The sequence below is a fragment of the Rhipicephalus sanguineus genome, chromosome 3, assembly GCF_013339695.2.
Source record: "Rhipicephalus sanguineus isolate Rsan-2018 chromosome 3, BIME_Rsan_1.4, whole genome shotgun sequence".
NCBI lineage: Eukaryota > Metazoa > Arthropoda > Arachnida > Ixodida > Ixodidae > Rhipicephalus > Rhipicephalus sanguineus.
Window position 1 is genome coordinate 177874910 of NC_051178.1, and position 24935 is coordinate 177899844.

Sequence of the window (24935 nt, forward strand, 5' to 3'; positions counted from 1 at the left end):
TGTACGCTGTCAATTTGCATTCTTTTGTCGAGTTGCTTAACGTACGTCGGAGATACCAAAGTTTTCGAAGAGCCTTGTTGCAGATTGTCTCGACATGCGTGTGCCATTTTAAATTTGTTGTCAAAGTTACACCAAGGTATTTAAACTCCGTGACACGAGCTAGACTGACACCATCATTATTATATATAAAATTAAGAGGCTGTTTCTTATTTGAAAAGGTCATGGCTACAGTCTTTTTGAAATTAATAGACATTTGCCAGGTTTCACTCCAGTTACAAAACAATGAAAAAAACTCTGTTAAGCGCTTCCTGATCTTCAACATTTGAGATGGTGTTATAGATAACGCAGTCATCTGCATACATTCTAAGTTTAATTTGAGTGTCACCGATAATTTCTGCTACGTCATTTATATAGATAATAAACAAGAGCGGCCCAAGGACTGAACCTTGGGGCACCCCTGATGTGATTTGTACATAAGATGACTTCGCGCGGTTAAACGTAACAAATTGTGTGCGTGACCGCAAATAATCTGCTATCCAGTCAACTAGCTTATTGTCGCCAAAAAATGCGCGAAGTTTAACTAAAAGTTTAGCATGGCAAACCAAGTCAAAGGCCTTAGAATAATCAATAAATATGGCGTCAATCTGTCCTCGGTCATTAAGGGAAGAAGCAATGTCGTGCGTAAATTCAAGCAACTGCGTGACAGTAGAATAGCCCGCACGAAAGCCGTGCTGGGATCGGGAAAGTATATTGTGTGCATTTAGGTATTCTACAATGTATTTATGAATGATATGCTCCAAAAGTTTAGAGCTGGTAGAAAGTAAAGATATTGGCCTATAATTTGGTATTATTTGCTTGTTTCCGGACTTAAATACAGGCACGACGTTTGCTAATTTCCACAGCTGGGGAACTGTTGCAGAGCTTATTGATTTTTTAAATATTACAGTAAGATAATTAGCACACCACTCTGAATACCTTTTCAGAAACATATTTGGAATACCATCTGGGCCAGAGCTTTTCGTGACATCAAGATTTAATATCAGGTTATGTACTCCAGAGGAGCTTACTTCAAGACCAGGAAGAGCAGGCAGGTTGCTGCATGCAGTAAATGAAGGATTGATGCCGTTATCAGTAGAAAAAACAGATTTAAAGTAATTATTAAAGGCATTTGCTATAGCTTCAGGATTTGAGCAGGATTGGTCATTAACAATAAATGATGAAGGTGTAGACGATGCAGGACTAATCGATCTCCAGAACCTGGATGGATTTTTTTTCATAAATGTAGCCAAAGTATTGCTAAAGTAGTAGTTCTTAGCCTCTTTCATTTTAGCGCCTAATTTACTTTTCAATGTGTTAAATGAAGAAACATTTTCCTCACACCTGGAATGACGATTCTTACGTAAGCGCTTTACGCGACGAGTGAGCTGAATTATATCTCTATTATACCATGGATGTCTTGGATTCCGTTTAATATATTTTTGAGGCACGTACTTTGATAGGCATTCACGCACAGTGTCACAAAACTTAAGAAGCAGCGTATCTACATTGCAAAATTCGCTACAACATACAAATTCATCAAAAGATGAGGCTAAAGTGTCCAATACGGAAGTGTCGTCAGCTTTACAGAAGTTCAAAACAGTTTTGATCTCAGGTCTTTGAGGGGGACACACTAAGTTCAAGGCAACTTCAACAGCTTTATGATCAGATAACCCTTCGATGACTTCACATTTTACACCGTGCGTTAAGAGGTGCTGGTTTACAAATACAAGGTCCAATATTGCGTCCTCGCGTGTTACAGTATCTACAAGTTGAGTTAACCCAAAAGAAACCGTCAGGTCGATCAGGGAAGCGCAAAGCGCCCGATCACGCCCAGTTGGGGTAAGTAAGTTCCAGTTAACGTACGGGAGATTGAAATCTCCAGCTAACAATAATTTACAATCGTACAACTTGTTACTGACAAGGTAATCATTAATAGCAGGAACAACATCGTCGGAGTTCGGAGGGCGATAAAGGACACCAACAACTATTACGATACCTTCAATGTATATTTTGCACCAAATAGTTTCTGTGCCCGGAAGGTCAGGTAATGAAGAAAATTCAAGATTTGATTTAATTAAAACTGCCACACCTCCTCCACGGCCAACATGCCTGTCTTTCCGAAGAAGTGCATAACCAGCAGGCAAAATTTCGCTATCATTAACAGTATCATTTAGCCAAGTCTCAGTAAGGCAAACAACTGATGGGTTGTGGCATTCCACTAAACAGTTCAGAGCTTCAATTTTGTTTAGTATACTCCTCGCATTTACATTGAGGACAATTATATTCTGATCACAACGTCAATCAGCCTTCGCGAAAACAGAATCGGAGGAAGCTGAGTTCATACCAAGCGCTTGCGCAGAAGCCGATTTCACAGAGACTGACCCTGCTGAAAGTGAATTCGTAGAAACCTTGACAATGGCATTTTTATCAGTTTCCCACATGTAACGAACACCATCAATCGTGAGTGTGTCGTGCTTAAGCTTCACTTTGCCAGCATTCTTGCGCATATCTTGGGAATTCTGCCACAGCGCTTTACGTGCCAGTCGAACCCGAGCAGAGTAGTCCTCATTTATGTAAATTTTAGTTCCTTTAAGTTTTCGTGCGTTGTTCAAGATAGCAATCTTTGACCTGAAATCCATTAGTTTAATAATTACCGGCCGAGGTTTATCTCCTCTTTTTGCTCCAAGCCTGTGGCAACGCTCTATGTCGTCACACTTTACACCGAGTTTAACTGATAATAGATCCAATACAGACTCAAGCAGATGGTCAGTCGTCTCGGAAGATGTCTCACGCAAACCATGAATTATCAAGTTGTTTTTACGGAGTCTGTTCTCTAGCTCATCGTTCTGACGGTCAAGCTTGCCAACTAGTTTTTGAAGCGTACCAACGGTCTGCTCCAGTTCACTTACACGTGGTATAATGTTTGACATAGACGCTGCCATTGTCTCAACATTCATTAGACGACTTTCAAATGATGCAACTGTTTCAGATAGGCTAGCTAATTCCTGGCTGATGCGGGCTTGCCCAGCCAGTAGTTGCGACAACATTTCATCAACTTTGGGACCGGGATTGGTCTCTACGTCGCCACAAAGTAACAATAATGACATTCTTAGGCAATGCACCAGTAGTGTCACAACGGCAGTACAGTTCAGAGGGTCCGGTAGCAGCAACAGACAGCGGTTATTACTTCGGTAGCATTTGTAATTGTATGTTACCTGCAAGATGAAACAGACGTGCTTGAAACGGGAGTTCGCCATGCCGCCACCGGACCCACTGAAGTGATGGTTCCACGTTGCCGCTCTTATATCCTTGGGCATCCTCGCTGCCAGCGCCGCCGCTGTGCCATGCCGTGAGCAGTACAGATGGTTGAACGAAAGCACGTCAATAGACGGAAAATCCTTCCCACGATCAGCAGCAGCGCATTCCTGCCCCGCCGAGGATCGGGCACTGCCGCCAGTTCGAGCGCCGCTGAATCGTGGTAGGAGACTGCGCGGTGCGTCGCTTGTAGGATCATGCATCAGAACATCGGGGTAGCCGGCGATAACGGCAATCTGCAAGATGAAACAGACGTGCTTGAAACGGGAGTTCGCCATGCCGCCACCGGACCCACTGAAGTGATGGTTCCACGTTGCCGCTCTTATATCCTTGGGCATCCTCGCTGCCAGCGCCGCCGCTGTGCCATGCCGTGAGCAGTACAGATGGTTGAACGAAAGCACGTCAATAGACGGAAAATCCTTCCCACGATCAGCAGCAGCGCATTCCTGCCCCGCCGAGGATCGGGCACTGCCGCCAGTTCGAGCGCCGCTGAATCGTGGTAGGAGACTGCGCGGTGCGTCGCTTGTAGGATCATGCATCAGAACATCGGGGTAGCCGGCGATAACGGCAATCTGCAAGATGAAACAGACGTGCTTGAAACGGGAGTTCGCCATGCCGCCACCGGACCCACTCATGTGCGCAATCTGCATTGAATGTGCGCAATTTGCAATCAGGCATTCTGCAAACACTGCAGTCGTGCAACATGTGCCAGAACGCAAAAGAATGAATTGCACTCACAACACAAAATATCTTTGGTCTCTTTTTATTCTCCTCGTTTCCGAAAATCAACATTCCATCAAATGTGGTGCGATACAGGCTCAGGATATTAACATACACGTGTTCATGATCACTAAACAACACGAAAGTTCTCGGCAATGTTAAGAATTTAAAGAACAGTGGGAAAAAAAACAGAACATAACACTAGGGCACATATTCAAAAACACAATATTTATACTGACAAAAGTGCAGAACAGCTTCTGATATATGCGCACGATATTGCACAAAATTATCATAACGAAATTGAACATTCCTGAAATGCAAAAACAATGAAAGCAGTTGAAATACCTAAAAGTAGAATAATAATGTAACGACCATTTTAAAGATGTCAAAATGAACTCCACATATAACACAACTAATATTGGCCGCACTTTATTGACTACATTTCCAAAAACGTTGATTTTCATATAACTAGTGATGATAAACGCGGAGAAAATGAACGGCTGATATCGGATGATTCATGACATCTCTTCTTGAAGTGCGCCGATTCTGCAATTCTTCAGCTTTTCTCTGGGCGCACCGATCAGCTGTGTTGCGTTCCGAAATACACCCTAAAGAAAAGGGCAAGTTTCAATCAGATAAAGAGCGCCGTCGATTCGTGCAAAAGTGATCTCGTTTGTTCGTCTCAGAGCAGCACAAGTTTTCATACATCTACCTAATGTCTAACAAATTAAACGTGGTTATAGGCGATGGGGAGTAATTAACCGGAGACAAATGCAAAGCACACACTTAAGCACGCGGTTCTGTAAGAGTTGTAAACCTGTAACTATTGTTACTTTGCATGGGCTTCATGTCCGCTGCTTGTTCGTATAACGATTTAAACGCAGCATCCTGCCCTTTTCAAATCAGTCATTTTTGAGAACAGTAACTGTAGCCCCACTGCAGAGAACAGCTACTCGGTATGGACGTGAATTCAAATTGACACAATGAAAACCGCGACTCAAAGTTCGTTGTCTGTCTGTCAAAGGGCACGCTCACCTGTCGTTCTTTTGGGGGCCGGCACATATATTCCGGGACTTGTTCTGGAAGTATTCAAGCAACAAAGCACTATGCACGAACAGCGCGAGTCGTAAAATATCGCGTCGCACAAGCACACAGCGAGCGAGCACCATGAAACGGACGAGCGACGACGGCTAACGCACGCCTTACCAACGCCAGACACGAAACTTTCTAACGGATTTCAAAGTCGGCGGCGCCAGCAAGGCGGCGGAAAGCGCGCCTCCCGCAGGAAAGGGAGTTGATCCCGCCAGAGAGGGGGTTGAAGAGAGTTGGGAGGAAAGAGACGGAACGCAGATTTTAACTCCGATCCCAGTCAACAGATGGCGCCTCAATTTGCCATACCGGTCACGTGGGTTTCTTTCACTAGCCTGTTTAAGTTCCCCAAGAAAGACTATCGTCTTTAATAAAATGTTCAATGTCCCCGATGTCACCGCAGAAGGCACAAAACGGGGAAGCGTACCGCCCAGTCTTGAATGACCAAACCGGGGTGTATGCGGAGCCGGTTCTTATGCGGTACAACAGCGTTGCTTGTTCACGAGAAAGTCCGTGGATTACACATGCTTGGTGTGGAAACTTGTATATCGCTTTGAAATGATTGCGTATCGCATCTTTGTTGTTCTGGTAATTTTTAGGAGTTGCAAAAATGTTGTCATAGGCACCGGACATTTGAAGACGTCATTTTTCCTGAAGGGCCAGCGGCAACGAGGAGAAGCGTGCAAAGAATTTTGTTGGTTTTCCTGAGAGACACTGGGCTCTTCGGCACTTGGTGACATACCCCTACAATTCAGGAGATGCTCAGGCGGAACAATTGCCGGCCATGCAGGCCAGGCTAACCCCGCCTGCTGCAACATCACCACCACCACCACCACCACCATCAGCACAAATGATCATAATTCTTTCACCCACTGCTTTTCACAACAGCAATACTTCGCAAAGAGGTAATCACGCTGCAGTGACCACAGCACTTACGATATAAGTTACAGAGGAAGGCGAGGTGACAGGTCTTTGAAGGTGTATATTGACATGGTATGGATCGCAGACCTTCGTGAACAGACCTCATCTATTTTTGAGCACTATTATTAAGCACACTTGGGGTGTGCCTGCGTTTAGAGGCACATGATTGTATATTTTAAGATATCTTTTACAGATAAAACGGTTGGCTTCATAGTGCCTCCAGTCCGATTGTTAATTATTCTGTTTTATTATAATCATTTTCACTAATGTATGCGTTATCTTATGTGTGATTAATGTTGCGCGATCACTCTGTAATCACGAGAAACTCAGTCAAAGCACATAATAATTTTTCAGGTCGTTCGGCTGCACTAAATTTGAACGCCATGTCGTTTTCTATGGAGGCAATATTATAGAAGCTCGTGTGCTTAAATTTAGGTGCACGTTAAGGAACCCCGAGTGGGAGAAACTTCCGGAGCTCTCCACTACGGCGTCTCTCATAATGTTATCGTCGTTTTGGGACGTAAAATCTAAACAATTATACAATATTCTAACGCTATGTCGTTTGGTTCGCCAACGCAGCAATTCTTATACCCCAATCTCACGGCGTCATGTTATATTGCACCTGTGTTGTCGCGCCCGGTCGTTCCTCAGGCGTGTAATGTCGGACTCCAGGCAGAATAATGGCTGTTTAGCGATAGGCCCGTTTCATGTTCAGTCCGTTTGCAGCGGAAATTTCCTTCACAGATGTGTTGTTGTGCCACGAACAGAGCTTTTGTATTTACTATTTCTCTATACAAGCCACCATAAATGCCGAAAAAAAAAAACAAGAACTATTTGGCAATCGTTTCTGTACATGTTAACAAAAACTTTCCAGTCCAGCAAACTAGCTCAAACGTGTGTTGTGTCACTGATGCACTAGATGGCGTTGATATAGGAATTGTTAACTAAGGAAACGATGGAACATGTACTGATTGAATGTGGCGATATTCACCCAGGTATACGTGTGGGCACGAGTCTACATGAAGCCTTGGGTTTTAGGGACAACAATGGAAAGCTACACACGTCTGCGATAGAAATAAGTAAGAGACGGTTAGAGTATTGGTGGCAGAAAAGTAGAGATAAAGAACAAAAATAAATAATGGGGGAAAAATAAGGTCATTCTGCCTTAAGAGGCAGAGAGATGGACAGTGAATTTATATTGTTTTGGTATAATAACATAGATTTAATCAATGTAGATAAGGTATTAGGCCAACATGAAACAAGGAAGCTTTTTTTTTTTTTTTCTTCGAGCATGGTGGCAGACATGTCACCGCCCCGTTTTAAAGGGGACGCTCATAGCATCCATCCATCCATTTCTGAGGTACTTCCAACTTTACGTTTTGCATTGTTTTTGTACTTATTCCCTGTATATACTCGTTGCAGTACCTGGAATTGCGCTTCAATCGGACAATACGAATGGTTGCTGTCATCCTGTATATGTTTGAAATGGTAAGTGTTGATGTTGGGGGGGAGGGGGGGAGGGTCGGATGTCAGCGAAAAGTTTACGGAGCCATTAACCACAAGATGCACAGATGAACAAAGCGTTATCTAGCGAAACGGGAATCTTCATGTCTTATGGTATGATAAATGAATGTTGTTCTGTAAATGCTGGTGTAAATAGAAAGGACGCGGGGGGTGCATATTCGCTTCTTTGACATCTTATGCTTACCCACAAGAACTATACAATTGCCAGCACCCTACTGTTGCTTCAGTTATCTTAAAGGCGGCCGATTTCTTATCACTAGGCCGACGTATACACAACATTCATACAGACAGCGGGACGTCCTGCTCTTCTTGGATATGTCATTCTGAGTAATGATAAAGATTAAAATAAAAATAGTGGGATTCAACGTCCTGTAAGGGCAGAGTAGATTATTGGGGGATGCCTTAGCGGGAGATGCCGAAGCAATCTTGACCACCTCGATTTTATTTGCCGTGAGCCGCAAGCGCAGCACGTGAATGTCCTTCAGTTACATCCTGTCAGCGCTGACAGCGCGGGCGGGAATCGGACCTGCGACTTTTTTCGCTCAGCAGTGCAATGCCGCCGCAAACTTACGGCAGGCATACAATTGAAATGTACACAGAGCAAATTAAATGCAAGGTGACCGTTTGGGAAAATAAATAATCAAAGCGCGAATCGGAAATAAGGTACTTATTTACCAAATGAATCGTTTTCTTTCATCGTTTCAGACGATCTACATCGCGATATCTCTCTACGCTCCGGCTTTGGCACTTTCTCAACGTGAGTAATGCGAAACGTTTATTAACTTTCACTTTCGCATTAACTACAAGCACAGGCTCGTGTTTATTACAACCCTTGATTACAAGCTCATTTCTTGCAGTACCTAATTCTAGCATGGGTACGTCAAACACATTAAAGTTACGCCACAAGGCGCCTGCAGTGTCTGAGTGGGAGCCATTTTTGTTATACTTTTTTAATATAATGTGATTACAACTTCAAGTCTGCCATATCTGGTGGTGTCGCCCGGCAACTTCGTGACGGCAGTTGGGCATGGTATAATTCCGAAATATGTGCGTAGTCAGAGCTTGTCAGTAACAAACTAACCTTAGAAATCACGACGTCAAGAGCGACCTTGAGCGGCCTGTCCTAACACTTCGTCGTGCATTCGTGTTGCAGTGACCGGAATGACATTGTGGTCAGCAGTCGTGGCCATCGGACTGGTCTGCACCGTTTACACAAGCGTCGTACGTGTTTTTCTTTTTTTTTATTTGACATTCCTGCACATACTCTAAATGTACAAAAACCGTTTGTCCAGCATCTTACGCTGTCACTCGTTAAAGAGAGGGAACTTGACGTACCAACCAGTTGAAGTACGCACGCTATCGCAGTATCACATGATTAGCTAATATGTCAGTAATTCAGCAGTAGCCAGTTTGAAACAATGTGCCCTGTGGAAATAAAAATCGGCTCTTATGATACAGTCAGCTTCATATGTTGCTTTAATGTAAGCTTCACGCTTCCGAAAATGGAAAAAAGATTACGGTAAAATATACGGGAAGGGGTGAACGAATTGATATCGAGTTTTAACGGCTGCCTAGTTTAAATGGTGCCCCCTTTATTCTCAAGGCGCCAACAGCATCTTTAAGAAGATCAACTGGTTACCTTTAAGATAACACGGAAGAAAAGCAGCTTAAATAATGACGCAATAGACGCACATGCAGCAGAGGTCAAGTTCTGATCACACGTCGTATTTTATTAGAAAGAAGGCGTGCATTTTTAGTGTTCGTTTAAAATGAAGCACACAAGGTATGGATTCCTACAAGGGTACTCGCAAAAATAGCTTTGTTTAAGTCATAGTAATGTTAGCCAGTGCAAAAGGCCGCGCCCGGGCACGTCTATTTCTGGCTTTTCCTGCAGTTTTCTCGTGTCGTATTGTTTCTCGTGTCCCTTTTTACGCGATAGCGTTAAAAAGCTCGTTTCGCAGAAATTCCGGCGTCGGCGTCAGCGTCGGCGTCGGCGTCGGCGTCGTTGTTTGTGAGGGAACAATCAGCGTTGCCCGTGAGTGAAAATGTGAGATCAATGCCTAAATAAATAATAATAAAACTTCAGTTCGAGTGAGAATAGAACCCAGGCCTTCTGCGTGGCAAGCAGGTGTTCTACCACAGAGTCATGCCATTGCTTGGAACTGCTTCCCGCCACCCCCCCCCCCCCCCCCCAAAAAAAAAGGAAAGCTATACGAATGTCATGCAGTGTGAGGCGTCTCCTTAACGCAGGCGATGTTGCGTGGCAGAAGCGTAGAATGGCGCCAGGAGTCAAGACATGTGAATTGCAACACGAGTGCCCCATTGACGGGTTTAAACGCCCACCCATTACAATTCATCATCGTCGGCAGCAAAAGTATAAACAAAGTGAGCAGCTGCGTAGGTTCGCGTGTTGCGCCTTACTGGCGCGTAGTGGGTACTTCGCTGATTCGCAGAAGGAAGTGTTATAGCATAGTAAACACTTCGCAGCAGTAGTTGCAGTCGGCATTCTATTATTATATTATATCTGGGGTTTAACGTCCCAAAACCACGATATGATTATGAGGGACGCCGTAGTGGAGGGCTCCGGAAATTTCGACCACCCGGGGTTCTTTAATGTGCACCTAAATCTAAGTACACGGGCCTCAAACATTTTCGCCTCCATCGAAAATGCAGCCACCGCGGCCGGGATTCGATCCCGCGACCTTCGGGTCAGCAGCCGAGCTTCATAACCACTAGACCACCGTGGCGGGGCAGTAGGCATTCCAGGATAGCTTGAAATGGCTAATGTTACGCGTACAGATGTTCCTTTCCTTGCCGCGCGGCTTAGGTGACCACCGAGAAGCGAAGAGAGGCTACTGATTGAGAATTCTATGCGAACGGAGGTCCGATTACGCTATCGCGTTCTACTCTTGAGGCGAAGCTCAAGTGTCCTCCAACATATTTTTTTTTTTAAGCTGTGGTGCGTTACCTTGTTTCGCAAGCCAGAGGTACGCAACCAAAATACGAAGGTAAAGGTGTATACAGCGCAGTAAATATCCATGTGCAAAGATCGCAGTCTTTCGCGTACTCAGCGACACTTAGCGACCATGAGTGACGTTTTCGCCCCCTTTGCAGGGAGGCATCAAAGCAGTGGTATTGACGGACACCTTCCAGGCGGTGGTGACGGTGGTTGCCATGGTAGTCGTGATAGCTCTGGGCATGTATCAGCTAGGAGGACTGCGAGAAGTCTGGCGGACATCCCTCACCGGCGGACGCGTGCAATTTGATGTGTGAGTCCTTGTGGCAAGCTTGTGTGTCTGCGTGCGTATAAAACGCACTGCTCAAATATGCATCAATCTTCACGACGGAGTAATAACTACTACTCGTTGGAACACACACCAAGACGCAGCCGAACTTTTAGGAAGCGCTAAATAAACAAACAATTTTCATGAGACTTAGAATGTTGATGACCCACGCACAGTTGAATTCTAAAGTTAGGTGTAGCCTTGCAAATGAGTTCTGCGGAATCCCGCAAGGTGGCGGAAGGGTCAAGACAGGCAAAATGACAACCAACCTTCCTGAGAAATCCATAAGGATTTCATTGTGGCTTCGTGCTACAAACGGGTGGTTTTCAGTCTCACTGACTTCGGTATAGCCCCTAAAAGCGCGCTGACTCGTGTTTTGGGATATTTATTAAGCGACTGAGCTAAGAGGCGCTACTGCTCGCAGTGAAATAAAATAACAAATAAGTGCGTGCAAATAAGTATGCTGGGCCTCGCTCTCCGACAACCAAGCTCTCGAAATTAAAATGATAACTAAACGGCTGAGCCTGTTGCTACACGCTATGTTGGCTGATAATACTGGTGCGGTATTCTGAACATTGTCAAATTCCGCCATTAGTCAACTCAGCTTGGTCCAGAGAGCTGCTACGACTTCTCTGATTGGCCTAAAATGCCGTCGATTTTCGAAATTTGACAACATGAAGGAATTTGGCAGTGTCCAGAATAACTCTCTTGATGACCGTATACTAAGAGGCCAATGATGATGATAATGATGGCGGTGGTGATGGTGATGGTCATTGTGGCGTAGACAAAGCCACGTTTACCACATGATTAACTGTAGCTGGAACACGCGAACTTTATGATGAATGTCTTGATATACTTACTAACTAAAAGCCACGGACTCGTTTATTCGTCAGTATCGACCCGAACCCCACGGTCCACTACACCGTATGGGGCCTGGCCTTTGGATCTTTCTTTACCAACACTGCCAGCTACGCGACCAATCACATGATGGTGCTACGCTACCTTACAGTACCGACACTCATCAAAGCTAAGTTGTGAGTATCTCTCTCGGTACATTCCAATTTCATCGTCATCAATAATTTTATCTGCGCTAGGTCACTCAATACTTCAGAAAGAAATCAAGACAAAGAGGATTTGTTGTTAAAATAAGTTTGCATATATTTCAGTGAAGCGGTATATACTGTGTACCACGCGAACTATAAAGACAGCGCAAAAAAATCGCTACTTACTGCTTAATGTACAGGCTAGACCCACTCTTTAGAAAAAATGTCTTTGTTCTAAGGCATTGGCAGAATTAGGGAAGGCCAAAACTAGCTTAAACTTACATAAGTACTGCAAGCTGTGTGCTGCAGGAGTAAACAGCGCGATCAAAATATTTCGATAAAACTCTGTCATTTCGCTAATACACGTATATTTACTGTTCATTCACGGAAACCCATCAGCTATGCTGTTTTAAAGGGTTGAAAATGTGGTCGCAGGTCGGAGTTACGACCTTGACGGCTGTGTCATGGCGTGCGCAGAATGCAAAAAAAATTTTTTTTTAATTAAAAGAAAGTGGTGTGCCTAAATCTAGGCCCACATTAAGAAATTTCTAGTTTGCGTATTCATCAGGAGCCTTCTGCTTACATAATCTCAATCTCAAAGGTTGTTCTGGGGCATGCCGTTCAATTATGACATCGCACGTTCCAGTCAATCGTGGCTATATAGCTACATACCTACATGTTCGCACCACACTGCGCCCAGGTTTGCCTGGACGATCAATACGCGCAAATACATATTCTTCCGCTTTAGGAAGTAAGCAAGCCTTGGTGTGTTTTAAGTTCAGCTCCTTTAGCTTCGGGTGACATGCAAGAGAATGGCCATTCAGGTACCGCAGCGCTGTCAAGTTTTACCAGGTGGTGACTGTAGTTGCACGGCTTTTCTTGGGCAGTTCTTGCGGTGCCTTCTTTCTTTTCCCCTGCGGTTATCGCTTTCAAGTCTGTCGACTTTCTCTTCTCTGTTCTTCTTGCCGACAGTGTGGTCTGGTTCAACTTTCCCTTGCTGTGTACGGTTCTCTCGCTAAGCAGCTTGGCCGGATTACTAGTCTACGTGAAATACGCCAGTTGTGATCCCGTGGCAGCTCACCAAATTTCCACAGAAGACCAGGTGGGTTTTCCAACACGGATATATAATGTCTCGTTAGGCGCAGAGCATTAAACAGAAAAGCGTGTGCGTTCGACGAGGCAAACGCGCCTCCTATATTTCACGCTGCAACCGGAGTTAGAAACCTTTTAGCATCCTTTAATATTCATGCACCGCTTTAACATAACGGAACCTTTAGTTTGCTGTTGTCCTTTCTCGCTCTAGCCCTTAGTGCGTATACACTTATTTTAAAATTGGACGCTTCAGTAAGCCGTAATGTCGTCGACCAATGTTATTGCGCTGCGAGCCTTGTTTCGGCGACAAAGTCTAATGTACCTCTTTCTAATGTCAAGTGTTGCCTCTATCGCCTTGTTTAACAACACAGAAATGATTCCAACATGTCCTTACATAATCTCATATTAAAGACACTTAACGTAAGGCACTGCAATGCACGCAGAGTGGATTGGCTTGTTTCTCGAATGTTTTAATTTTCAGTTTCCTGCAGTTTTCGCATACGTTTACCGATATTATTCCAGCTGGCGTGCATGTTTGAGTACTTACAATAGTCTTGAAATATGCTCATACTATTTAGGATGTGGATAACCATTTATTGTACGAACTACCTTTTCTACAATAAATTTAAATATAAAAAACACCGGTAAATGTCGGCTGCGTGGCATAATTAATAAATCACTACTGTTCTTAACGTCGTTTAACGAGAAGTTTCGGAGATCATAGACAGTACCTCAAGGTCGTGAATGTTAGGGACCATCGCGTCATTTCCAAATGAAATTAGTCGACTTTGGTGGGTGCAATTATTAAATGCCACACAGAACGTTTATGTTTAAAATTATTGTGTTTCTTTCTGTATAGCTGCTACCCTACTTTGTAATGGACGTGCTTGGAAAGATGACCGGAGTTCCTGGACTGTTCGTTGCCGGTATCTTTGCGGCCTCACTGAGGTGAACGTCAGTTTTGTGTGGACTTCAATCAATGTTTGATAGTCTTAATTTGTCAAATAAAACATGTGTAAATTTAAGGATTCCTTTAGTTGACGAGAAAGGTGGGGCCTTCCTCGTCAGCTAAGGATAGTCTGGGACTGACTGCAATTTATAAGAGCTTTTTCGTCTAAGATAAGGTCACTGGCGTAGACAAAAGCGGGAAAGCCTCCCTCCTCCCTCCACCCAAGTTTTTTTTAGTTTTGCGTGAGTATACATACACGCACACATACAAACGTACGCATGAACATATCTTAAGTGTAGCTGAAACACCACTTCACTCTACGTCACTAGAGAAGGGGTGCTACGCGAAACATCAGCACGCAGTGGCGGTTCTCGTGCTTTGGTCCGTGCGGCTATATACTCAATATGAGTGGTTTCGAATATGCGAATTTGAAGTTTGCCGATTTAAGTAATGTGCAACAAAATTCTCGTAAATGAGAACGCTTCGATTGAAGACCCCTTTGTTGTCAGAGGAGCACGCTTACTTTGACCGCTTTCTTATGCATAGCGGAGTGATTTCAGTGCCTTCTAGGTCTATTCGGTGCAGTTCTGGTAGTTTTACAACTGCCATCTGTCTCTTACGCATATTATCGTTCTGCGAGAATCTGTATTATGTGTAGTACAACCTGCTAAGTATCTCACAAAAACGTCACGTAATGTGAACAGCTTTTTTTAATCGATCCTTCCGAAAATTTCGCTCAACCCATTTATGTATGATTCTCTTGGCTCTACAGCTCCATATCATCCGGAGTCAACGCCTTGTGCGCCGTGTCGTACGTGGACATTATTGCCATCATCAAGCCAGACATTCCGGACAAAATTGGGGCCAAGATTATTGTTGCGCTGGGTGCGTATTGGCGCGTTAAAATTTTTTTCTGACGTAGCTCCAAAGTGCCTTCGCGCGAAAGTAATTGATATCTTTCACTGACACTTTATCATTCAAGAACAACAAAACAGACATGTAAAAGCAGCATACGTTTCACTCAAACTGTTGCAAACTTGCACATTTTTTCAAATAAACGTTAGGCAGTTACACCTGGTTTATCAGTTCGTCAGATATACGAGGAGCAATCAAAAAGTTCCCAGAGTAGTGGTTTAGCGTGATAATGTTAGGATCTATGACAATGCTTACCTAATAAGCTTCCAAGTGGGACCCCTGCGCGCGCGCGCACTTGCTCTGTCACTTCTGCCCTTGTTGGAAGCAGCGGCAGAAGGCTTCTTTCGGAATCTGTCGGAGCTTAGCCGTCGCATTTGTATTGATTTCCTTCACGTTTGCAAAACGTATACCCTTGAGGACCATTTCCAGAGTAGGGAACAGCCCAAAGTAACTTGGAGCGGGATCCAGAGAGTGCAGTGGTTGAGGGACGATCGGAATGCTGTTCTCAGCGAGGAATCGCTGCGCAACTAGCGATGTGCGGCTCGGCGCGCGTTATCGTGATGCAGGCATCGCTTGCCTCACCGCGTGTCCCGCCGCGTCCTTCGAACCGCGTCGCGCACCCTCTGCAAAACTCGCACGTAGAAATGGCCAGAAACAGACTGTCCAGACGGTGCGAACTCATGATGCACCAAACCGCCGACGTGAAAGTTTACAACAAGCATCACTTTGAAACGGATGATGCGCGTTTTTTTTTTTTGTTTTTTTTAGAGCGACAGCTTTACTCCTCTCCGTACAAATGACGTAAAAACCGCAGAAAACGTTCTCGTGCATGCGTTTGGCCTGAAGGCGCGCTTTCTACGCGAAATCACTGTCGTAGAGCGTGGAAAGAACAATGAAATTAGCATTTAGTAGCTGGTACAGTGCTCACGAATTGAAACGCGACACTCTAGGGCTAAGAAATGCACCCATCTTCGTTTCCACCGTCTTCGCTTCATGTCATATCGGCGTAGTTTCGACTCGAAGGCTTACATCATAGCCAAAGTTGCCTTCAGCGGCCAGATTCGCAGAGACATGACGCGGCTACCCGGCGCAGTTGTGCATACCAGTCGTTATAATAAAACTTTTGATGTCAAATTTCAGTTCGTGAGCGCTGTACATGTAAACATTCTATAGCCGATTACACATAAACAGAAGCTACGTCCCCAGAACTGCTGCGCGCCTGCCATTCAGCTGTGCAAGAAAGTCGAGCTAAGTGGTTTCTCTTGTAATCGTAAGTACCTCTTCGCTGCTAATGCCAGTACTACGCGTATCAGTAATTAAAGGTTCGTTGTTTCCACTCAAGATATTTCGTTAGCCCAAACAGTGATGTCGGAATCTTTGCTGGAATAGGACAGGATGTTCAATTTCTCGACTGAAATGCAGCCACACCAACATGTGTCTGCATTTGAAAAATCCCCCACCTGTAATATGCGAGAAGTGCTTGACGTCATGGAAATGAGCGAATGCAATTGGATGGGGCATTTGTGCAAATTCTCTCTGGGTGGGACAGTGACGGCTGTGGGCGGAGCTTAAATTTATTCTTTGGTTGTACCCAACTATAGTGTTGGCTTTTCTTCAAGCTGAATGACACCGTATACCGCTACCAACGCTTCGGTCGTTTTGCTTGTTGTGCTCGCAGGGGTGTTCTTCGGCCTGCTGACTATTGGCCTGGTGGGCATCGCTTCGAGAATGGGCAACGTGCTCGCCGTGAGTAGACACTTGCGCTTCCGTCGGCCGGAGTTTGCCTGCTGGGCGTTCGAGAGGTGCTTGCATCGGACACGCATTTACTCCATGGGGTGCGCTCGGGATAGGACGCCGCTTTGAGAAGGCGATCTTTCGGTCTTTACTGCCTACTGTGGATTACAAATTACAAGAACAAACACCATTATACTCTCAGAGTCTGTTGGGTTGCTCCAAAGCGCGTCGCAAAAGTTAACAAAAGCTTATCTAAGGACACGTGCGGATGCGGCTCTAAGGAACGAGTTCGATTTACGCTGCCGGTGGTCGAAGTTATTCGGAAGTAATCCATGTCGCATGATCACATCGTTGATTTGTAAAAACCGAGAATTCGTTGCTTTATTCCTTAATCCCAGAGAGCGACGGTGAGGATGAATCTGAGTATGTGGCCTGGCATGAAGGGAAAGAACGGAGACACCAAATCCAGTCTCGAACTCTCAGACCACTAGCGCAGTAAAATTGTGTCATAACGACGGAACGTTTGTTCGCTACGACCACACGACTTCCTATCGTGTGAGGAAAAAAAGATGGCCCAAGACACGGCACTCGCTGTCGACTGAAGTTTACTACAGGAAAATGTACAGTTACACGTGGCCTTACCTCTGTAGCGTACAGAAAGAAATATGAGAAATGCAGGGCTATTTGAGAAGCCATGCGCATAAAAAAAACCGACGAAAATATGCATAAGCCTTAGTCCGTGTCAACTCGTGCACGACCTCCCCTCCGCCCTTCCAGCTTGTGTTGTTGAAGTATTATTCGGCTGTATAGAAAGTGATATATAACCCCAAAACTGTCTGTAATATTGCCATGCGATCAATTCTGCCCTTTCGTTAGTGATTTTAAACACGCCTTCAGACCTCTGACTTGGCGTACAGCTTTCTGTTAATGTTATTCAGTCTCAAGATAGAGGGATCAGCAATGGTCACTCAGTTTCTCCCCGGACATATAGACGACTCCAGCTTCGGTTGCGGCTCCATTCCCGAGTTTGAGCTCATTCCACGTGCTTCGAAAAACACCTCGTGAACGCCCCGAATGCAAACCCGGAGAATGACGGAAATGTAAGTTGCTTCTCATTGAGCGTTTGTGGACAGCGCATGCGCGTATTGGAGACGTAAGGCGACCAACGAGAGTGGCACGAAACTCGTACAGTTCGTAAAGCACCCAGTTTCAATGAATAATATTCAGATGGATGTGGAGGGCCGTGCCATCTTTGTTCTGAGATTTTTATAATATATTGATACATCTGCTAGAGATTTTTCGTTTCATTCGGAATGATTACGGATTAGTGCGCACTGGTATGACTATCAGATGCAAAAAATTGGAGCCTAATCCTTGACTTGGGTGTCTGTTAATGGCACTCACACCTTGGTGTTCGTGTGCCCTGGTGTATTCCTTGGGTCAGTATATTAACTCTATGCCTTGGGTTAACTCTGCGTCTCGTCTCACTGCCGAAGCGGATCTCCGAGGCCACGTAGAAAGAGCTGCATGGTTTTGATCTGCTCCGCCAGGTGTCGCAAGGATCCCAGCTGCTCAAAAGACAGCCGTCAGCTATTTCAATAAACTCATACAATTAATTTTCATTAATGATCCTGACAGTTAATTGGCCCTTATCAGTAAACTTATGTTCCAATATCATATGTATCCAATATAATCTTTTAACAAGAACCATTGATTTCGTACCAGATTTACTTTTTGGGAGGCTTCCTCTGTACATTCGGAAAACCGGAAGTAAGTGCTCGACCGGAAGTGCTAGAAGAGAAACAAGAGTGCCACTCGTTCCTCGTGCCACTAGTAAAGGTATTGAACGGTGGCTATAATATTGAACACCTTTAACAGAAGATATAATCTGCGCTGAACTCCGAAGAAAGCCTACCCTACGTTTATAGTGAACTCACAATGTGCCACCAAGATATCTCTCTAAGCTGACTGCTTCAAAGTGGAACATCGACTTCTGTCCATCTTATTACGAACTGCGCAATCATAAACAAATTAAGCGTAGCTAAATGTGACTTCTGCACTACGTCTGACCTTAAAGTAGCGCTAAAGTTCACCTCAGCGGCATTCGCTTTATTCACCACATTCACAACGCTCCAACGTTTTCGGTGCTTTTCTTCCTTTCGCCGGACTTCGCAGGCATCCCAAGTCATCACCAGTTCAATCGGTGGGCCTCTTCTGGGCCTCTTTACACTAGGAATGTTCATTCCATGTGGCAACAGTAAAGTAAGTACCCTGACAGGTAGTATCTTCAATGCATACCCATAGTATGAGTGCATTCACTGCAGAGTGTACATAATTTCACTGCTGCAAGGCTATGCATGCTGCGCTTATATCATTCTAAATAACCGCGTGTCTAATATTAATAAAGCACACGACACGCCATCTTGCACTATAATTTCCTACGGGCTCCAGCATAAGGCCACCAGTCTTTTTTTTTCTTTTTTTTTTCTCGTGATTGAAAAACAACATTTACTGCAGTTCGTCTGCATTTAGGGTGGTTGAACTTGATCCTTGGTGAAAGGAGCAGGCCTTACTGGTTCATAATACCCGCCCTTAGTGTTAGTCCAGCAAATATTAGTCAAGTGAACAGTAACGGGGCTGATTAAGAAATCTTTAACACATGCATGATGTAGCAGCTAGTCAGGCGATTCGTACAGTGTGTTCTCTCGTATGATTGTTGGTTCACGCTGAATCAACAGATGTTGCAGCTCCGTCTGTAGCCAACACTGTCAATCCGGTGGAACATGGGTATACATTAGCTTGTCGTGGCCAGTGGTCTATATTTATAATGTCGTGTCGCAACTTTTTGCAGTATGTCGATGTGCGCATAAGTCACACATATTTACGCCCTTCGCAGGGAGCAATGGCGGGACTGATCGTATCTCTCGGCTTCTCACTTTGGATAAATCTCGGTCAATTCGTCACCTCCATGGCCCTTCCCAAGCCTCCTCCGTCTATGGACGGCTGTCCCGCTGAAGTGAAAAATGCAAGTTCTGCTGTTTTGTTCGACGGCACGACAGTCTTGAAGGAAACCACCGACAGGTAAGAGTCACGCAACACCCTTCCCATCCACTCATATCACAAACTGAGAACCGTCCCGGAACGCAAATGCACCGTGTGTACCAACAGTACATTTCAGAACTTCCTGCGTCGACACACTGGCCACCGGACTTAAACTATCCGCCTTGGTTGCTAGAGCTACCAACTATTGAAACGTCAATAGAAGGACTTCGCAGTAAACATGACGTACCAGCCGTTGCCGCACTGCAGTTGGCATCACATCACCTGTTTAACAGGTACCAAGGCTACACTGTTCACGTGTACACTGATGGCTCCGTCAACGAAGAGACTGCGAGATCAGCATTCATCATTTCGGAGTTACATGAAGAATATGTATGTCGGCTGGGTCATCTTTCCTCTTCAACAACCTCCGAGCTTGTAGCCATTTTGCCAGCCATCAGCTTTGTTAGACTGTCAACGACACCCAGAAAGTGGATCGTAATCACGGATTCCCTGGCGGCTCTTGCGTGTGTGGAAAATGCCACTTCAGGAAAAATAGATATACATATAGTATGCGCGATCTTAATCAGAAGCTACGAAGTCACGTAATCACGTGGCATTTCAGTAGGTTCCCAGTCACTGCGCAATCAAGGCAAATGAAGTGGCAGATGAGTTGGCGAAAGCCGCTCATCATTACACACAAGCCCGCCTCATTCCTATATCTCAATGTGACATACACCGAATTTTACGAACAGCAAAACGTGAATTATGCTTATCCACCTGGTTCTCAGACAGCACAAAGGAATCGATCTTGTACGTGTTGACCCTAACCTTCAGTGCCAATTAGACCCTGAGCTTCCAAGACGTATCGACACACTCATTCATCGTCTATTACTCGGAACTGCTTACGCAAAGCACTTCTTATTCGGATTCAGTGTGCATCATCGTCCGCATGTTCGTGCGGCCACAACGACTAGGATATGCATCATCTGTTGCTCGACTGTCCCAAGCACGACACACAGACAGCGACTCGAACAGCAACTTCACACGCTGGACTCTGAGCGAACGTTTTCGTTGGCGAATATACTAGGCCCATGGCCGTCTAGGATAAACCGCAAAGCAGTGAAAATGCTCCTACGTTTTTTTGAAGACACCAATATTTGTGATGATTACTGAGCGGCCTAAATGAAAGACCGCACCGCGACTGTATGTGTGCTCTGTTGAAACGAGGATTGAACTTACCATATATATATATATATATATATATATATATATATATTATATATATATATATATATATATTATATATATATAATCCTGACAACTATGTGGAAAGGGGTAGCCGTCACTAGCAATGGTGACAACAACTCCTTCATTCATTTCCTTTCTTCAATAAAAAAAAACGTCTCATCCGATGTAAAGAACCGGTGTTCTCAAAAGCTGTCCTGAACCACTCTTTTCGAGTGTTAAATAATAATAATAATAATAATAATAATAATAATAATAATAATAATAATAATAATAATAATAATAATAATAATAAGCGCAGTGCATCTGACAGCCATTTTATGCAGACCCCGCTCGTGCAAATGCATAGAAGCGAGAGACACTGCGCGTAGTAGTATTGCGCCAAGTTGTTCCCATGAAGCGCCAGAAGCCCGAATACATGTATCTTCACTATATATGTATACACCAATTCTGAAGCACCCTGTGCTATTGGCCGCGAGATCGAGCGGAGTTGCCGCCTGGCGGCTACTGGCTGAACCGCGCCTAGTGTGGATTGATCCCTGCGTCGTCTGCTAGCCACGTCGTGTTTGCATGTGCGCGTACGTCCTGCCCGTTCTCAAAGGGCGGTTTATTCTGTTATGTAGCGCGAGTTTAACTGCTCGTACGTATACCTAACATGGTGTACAGAAGCAAATGGGCTTGCTAGGCTGCATGCGCATTGTAATAAGATCAATGAGTGCGACTTTCGAGAGGGCTGTGTATTGGTGTCGTACCCTTCGTTCACCAGAATCATTTCAGTGCAGGTGTCGCTTTCTGGTTCAAGCACATCCTAAAGTGTGCTTGGCATAGCACTAAACATGAGGAGCAATTAATAGTGTGTGAAGGCACCCTTTTAGCGACTCGTTGGTAAACAAAAACGAGCATCTAGGCCATGCACTTTCGCGTTGTTGTTAGGTGTATAACTGCGGCACTGTGGTTCATCGGTTATGCGATGAGCTTTAGCTGTGCTTCAGATGTCCTTTTATTGTAGTGGTCCCGCTACAGCGAAATATTTCTTTCACGTGAAGTCTGGCACTTCGGTACTCAAACTATCCCCTAAAAAAACAGACAATGGAATGAAACGGCAGTGATAAAACGGAGTTGCCGCGCGCAATTTTAACTTGGGGCGCAATTTATGCAGAACCACCCGTGTGCTTAGATTTAGGTACGCTTTGAAGAACCCAAATGTTGAAAATTAATCCCGACGGCGTGCCTTACATTTATGTCGTACAATTTCACGCAAAACCTCATCCTGTTTTACCTTATCTTGAGTGTTTTTGTGGACTTGTTAGAAATTGATGGAAGGCAGCGGACATGTTTAATGTGAAAAAAAAGTAAAGACACTTATTCCATAAAATAACCGGACGTTTGTTGCATCACTATCGTGCACGTAATCAATCAATCGATCGATCAAAGCTCTGTGCTAAACTCTTACCTTTTTATTCTGTTACTGGAGCAAGCACAAGTGCGTACGCGTTGAACGTCTCCGTGGCGCTAAAGCGCTGTCAATCACGTAGCTTTCCTGACTTAACTTATCAACTGTCCTACAGTTCATGAAGAACAGAACAACAAACAAAAAAATGCGTATTCGCGCGAACAGTGCTATTGAACTCATTGCACAGGAATATGGGCTGGTATACAAATGAACAAATAGTTCAGTCGTGCTACAGCAGTGCATAGTCCACAGAACACAAGCTAAACACCTACAGATAAAACAACCAAAAACGTCATATAGTGCGTAAGCGCAGACTGTCATCCAGGCCGAGCATCCCTTTCATCGGCGATTGCGCTTCTCTTACTAGTAATACTAACTTTGGATGATCTTTGTGCATCGATTCAACAATTAAGATCGTATATATTTCCAGTAAGCAGCAATCAACGCATTTTATTCGCCGACAATTGGCTCAAACCGCTCACAACGAAGCGCCGCTGTGTGCATTTGTATACGCGCCGCCGAAGGCCTCTCCAGTCCACACTACCGCGGCGACGGTGCTGCCACCTATGGGTCGTTCTCGCGGCCAATATCAGCAAGTCCAGCAATTGTTGCATATTCAAAAGCTCACGACTCAATACACCTTCCTGTGGAGCGTTGCGGCCTATATCTCGGCATTCTTCATCGTCATAAAGATAATACGCCACCTGAGACTTAATTCATGATCAAATTAAATAGCCCACCTGAAATGCCAAAGCGCTCCGTCCTGTGTCCTTTCTAAGACTTCGTGCATACTGCGCTTGTTTCATCATGAACCTTTACCAACATGCCCAACCGGCAGTCATCCTAAATGTAATTTCTAGTACAAAGGGCCCTTTTCCATGCGGTAATAACGTCTTCCTCTCTAACCCTGCCACCATCACCGCGTTGATCGCTGTCTACGTTTGCGAGATTCGCGTCGCCTCATAGTACAACCGGGCGTCACTCTGCCCCCCGGAAGTGCAGGTTTTGTGCGAGTTACTGGCTCCTAAAGCACTCCGTCCCGTGTCCTTTCTAGGCCTTCGTGCACATTGCGCTTATTTTATCATGAGATCCCTGGTTCCCCATGTGCTTCGATAATGTCTTCATGCAACCCATTGTGATATGCGGCTTTGACAACTGTAAAAGAACTGCTCCCGTGGCCGACAAGAGACGAAACGTCTTTTCCGAGTGGACTGTGAATTGTCTGACTGAAGTAATTTATTGCATTATATTTCTGTATGACTGCGGTTCCAGTGTGGTTGGCGCCACAGTCTAAATGAAGCTGACCGCCGCCATTTCGGGTTCTTTGTAGGCGTTTTGTAGCTTTGACTGAACCACGCATCAAGGCGGAGGAGTAGTTTAAAGCAAAGAATACATATATATATATATATATAATATGGGCAACCATTTGCCAAGTCCTGCCCAACAGTACTGTCTGCCTAGTCCGGTTCTATTGCTGATTTGCATTAGGTAGTAAGGAGAGCCAAATTACGGGCACATAACAGAGGACTTGGCACCAGAACTAAAAATCAGCTTTCGGATGTCGTTCATAACATCTGACATAACGCTACCTTTGAACAAAAACTATAATTTCCAAATATATATGCTCGGTATGTCATACAACTGCTGAGTTGAAGTATGAGCTAAAATTAAAGGAGATGAAGTGAATAGATGTAAAAATGGCGTGTTCTTTTTAATTCATTGTGAATCCGCTGAAACACTCTATTTTAACGGAACCCGTCCATTTCTGTGCAGTGGTCTGCTACCGGATATCTATGCTCTCTCAAGCCTTTGGTACAGCATGCTAGCCTGGTTTGCCTTGCTCTTGGTGGCCGTCCCAGTCAGCTATTTCACTTGTAAGTGTATATTTGTTGCCATGCATTAAAAAAGAATTCTAATAATAATATAATTATTGGTGTTTGACATCCCAAAACCACGAAAAAAAAAAACGCCTGCAGGTGTTTGATTACTAAAATAATAATGTGTGTCACTTGTGTCATATACATGCGGGTAAACTACGGAAAGTTGCAAAAGAAAACAGGCATGAAACGTGCGTTATATATTCTTCATTGTATCACAAAAGAGTTGCGTTCTAAGCGCCGCCTCACTTTTGAGTGTCATAATACGAATGATTCCTCAGGCCGAAGAAATGAAAACAATGAGTGCGATTACCATAAATAGATTCGCATTCTGCCGCCCAGTGTATCCTAGTATCTACCTATTCATCTACATCTGCACTCAGACGCGCGCGCTATTATTGTGAAGCCAAAATCAACCGCATGGCTTTAGGAATTCCTGAACTTGTAAAGGCTAAAACTAATTGTCCCTTTTGGAGCGGCACTGACACGACAATGATTACCATTCAGTTTCTTGCTTTGGGTGAAGGCTCTGGAGACCTTGAAGCAGTGCTGGGCAGTATCGAAGATACATGTATCTTCGATACTATCTTAGATACTGTTTGGGTATCTTGTATCTGTATCGCGATACGTCTCGAAAGACGAGTATCTGTATCTGTATTTCCGATACATTCACTAATGTATCGTGTATCTTAA

General features: G+C 44.5%; 1 protein-coding gene across 1 annotated transcript in view; it reads left to right on the forward strand.

The window, feature by feature from the left end:
* Nucleotides 1–24935, forward strand: part of LOC119386131 (sodium-coupled monocarboxylate transporter 1-like) — a 44845-nt gene that overhangs the window by 15397 nt on the left and 4513 nt on the right. Inside the window, exons 2-13 of the mRNA XM_037653474.2 lie at nucleotides 7507–7572; nucleotides 8314–8365; nucleotides 8762–8829; nucleotides 10723–10877; nucleotides 11786–11926; nucleotides 12908–13037; nucleotides 13887–13975; nucleotides 14749–14861; nucleotides 16570–16637; nucleotides 18801–18887; nucleotides 19522–19706; nucleotides 24139–24239. Coding sequence (XP_037509402.2) covers nucleotides 7507–7572; nucleotides 8314–8365; nucleotides 8762–8829; nucleotides 10723–10877; nucleotides 11786–11926; nucleotides 12908–13037; nucleotides 13887–13975; nucleotides 14749–14861; nucleotides 16570–16637; nucleotides 18801–18887; nucleotides 19522–19706; nucleotides 24139–24239 — 1255 coding nt within the window. The remainder of the gene's footprint in view (nucleotides 1–7506; nucleotides 7573–8313; nucleotides 8366–8761; nucleotides 8830–10722; nucleotides 10878–11785; nucleotides 11927–12907; nucleotides 13038–13886; nucleotides 13976–14748; nucleotides 14862–16569; nucleotides 16638–18800; nucleotides 18888–19521; nucleotides 19707–24138; nucleotides 24240–24935) is intronic.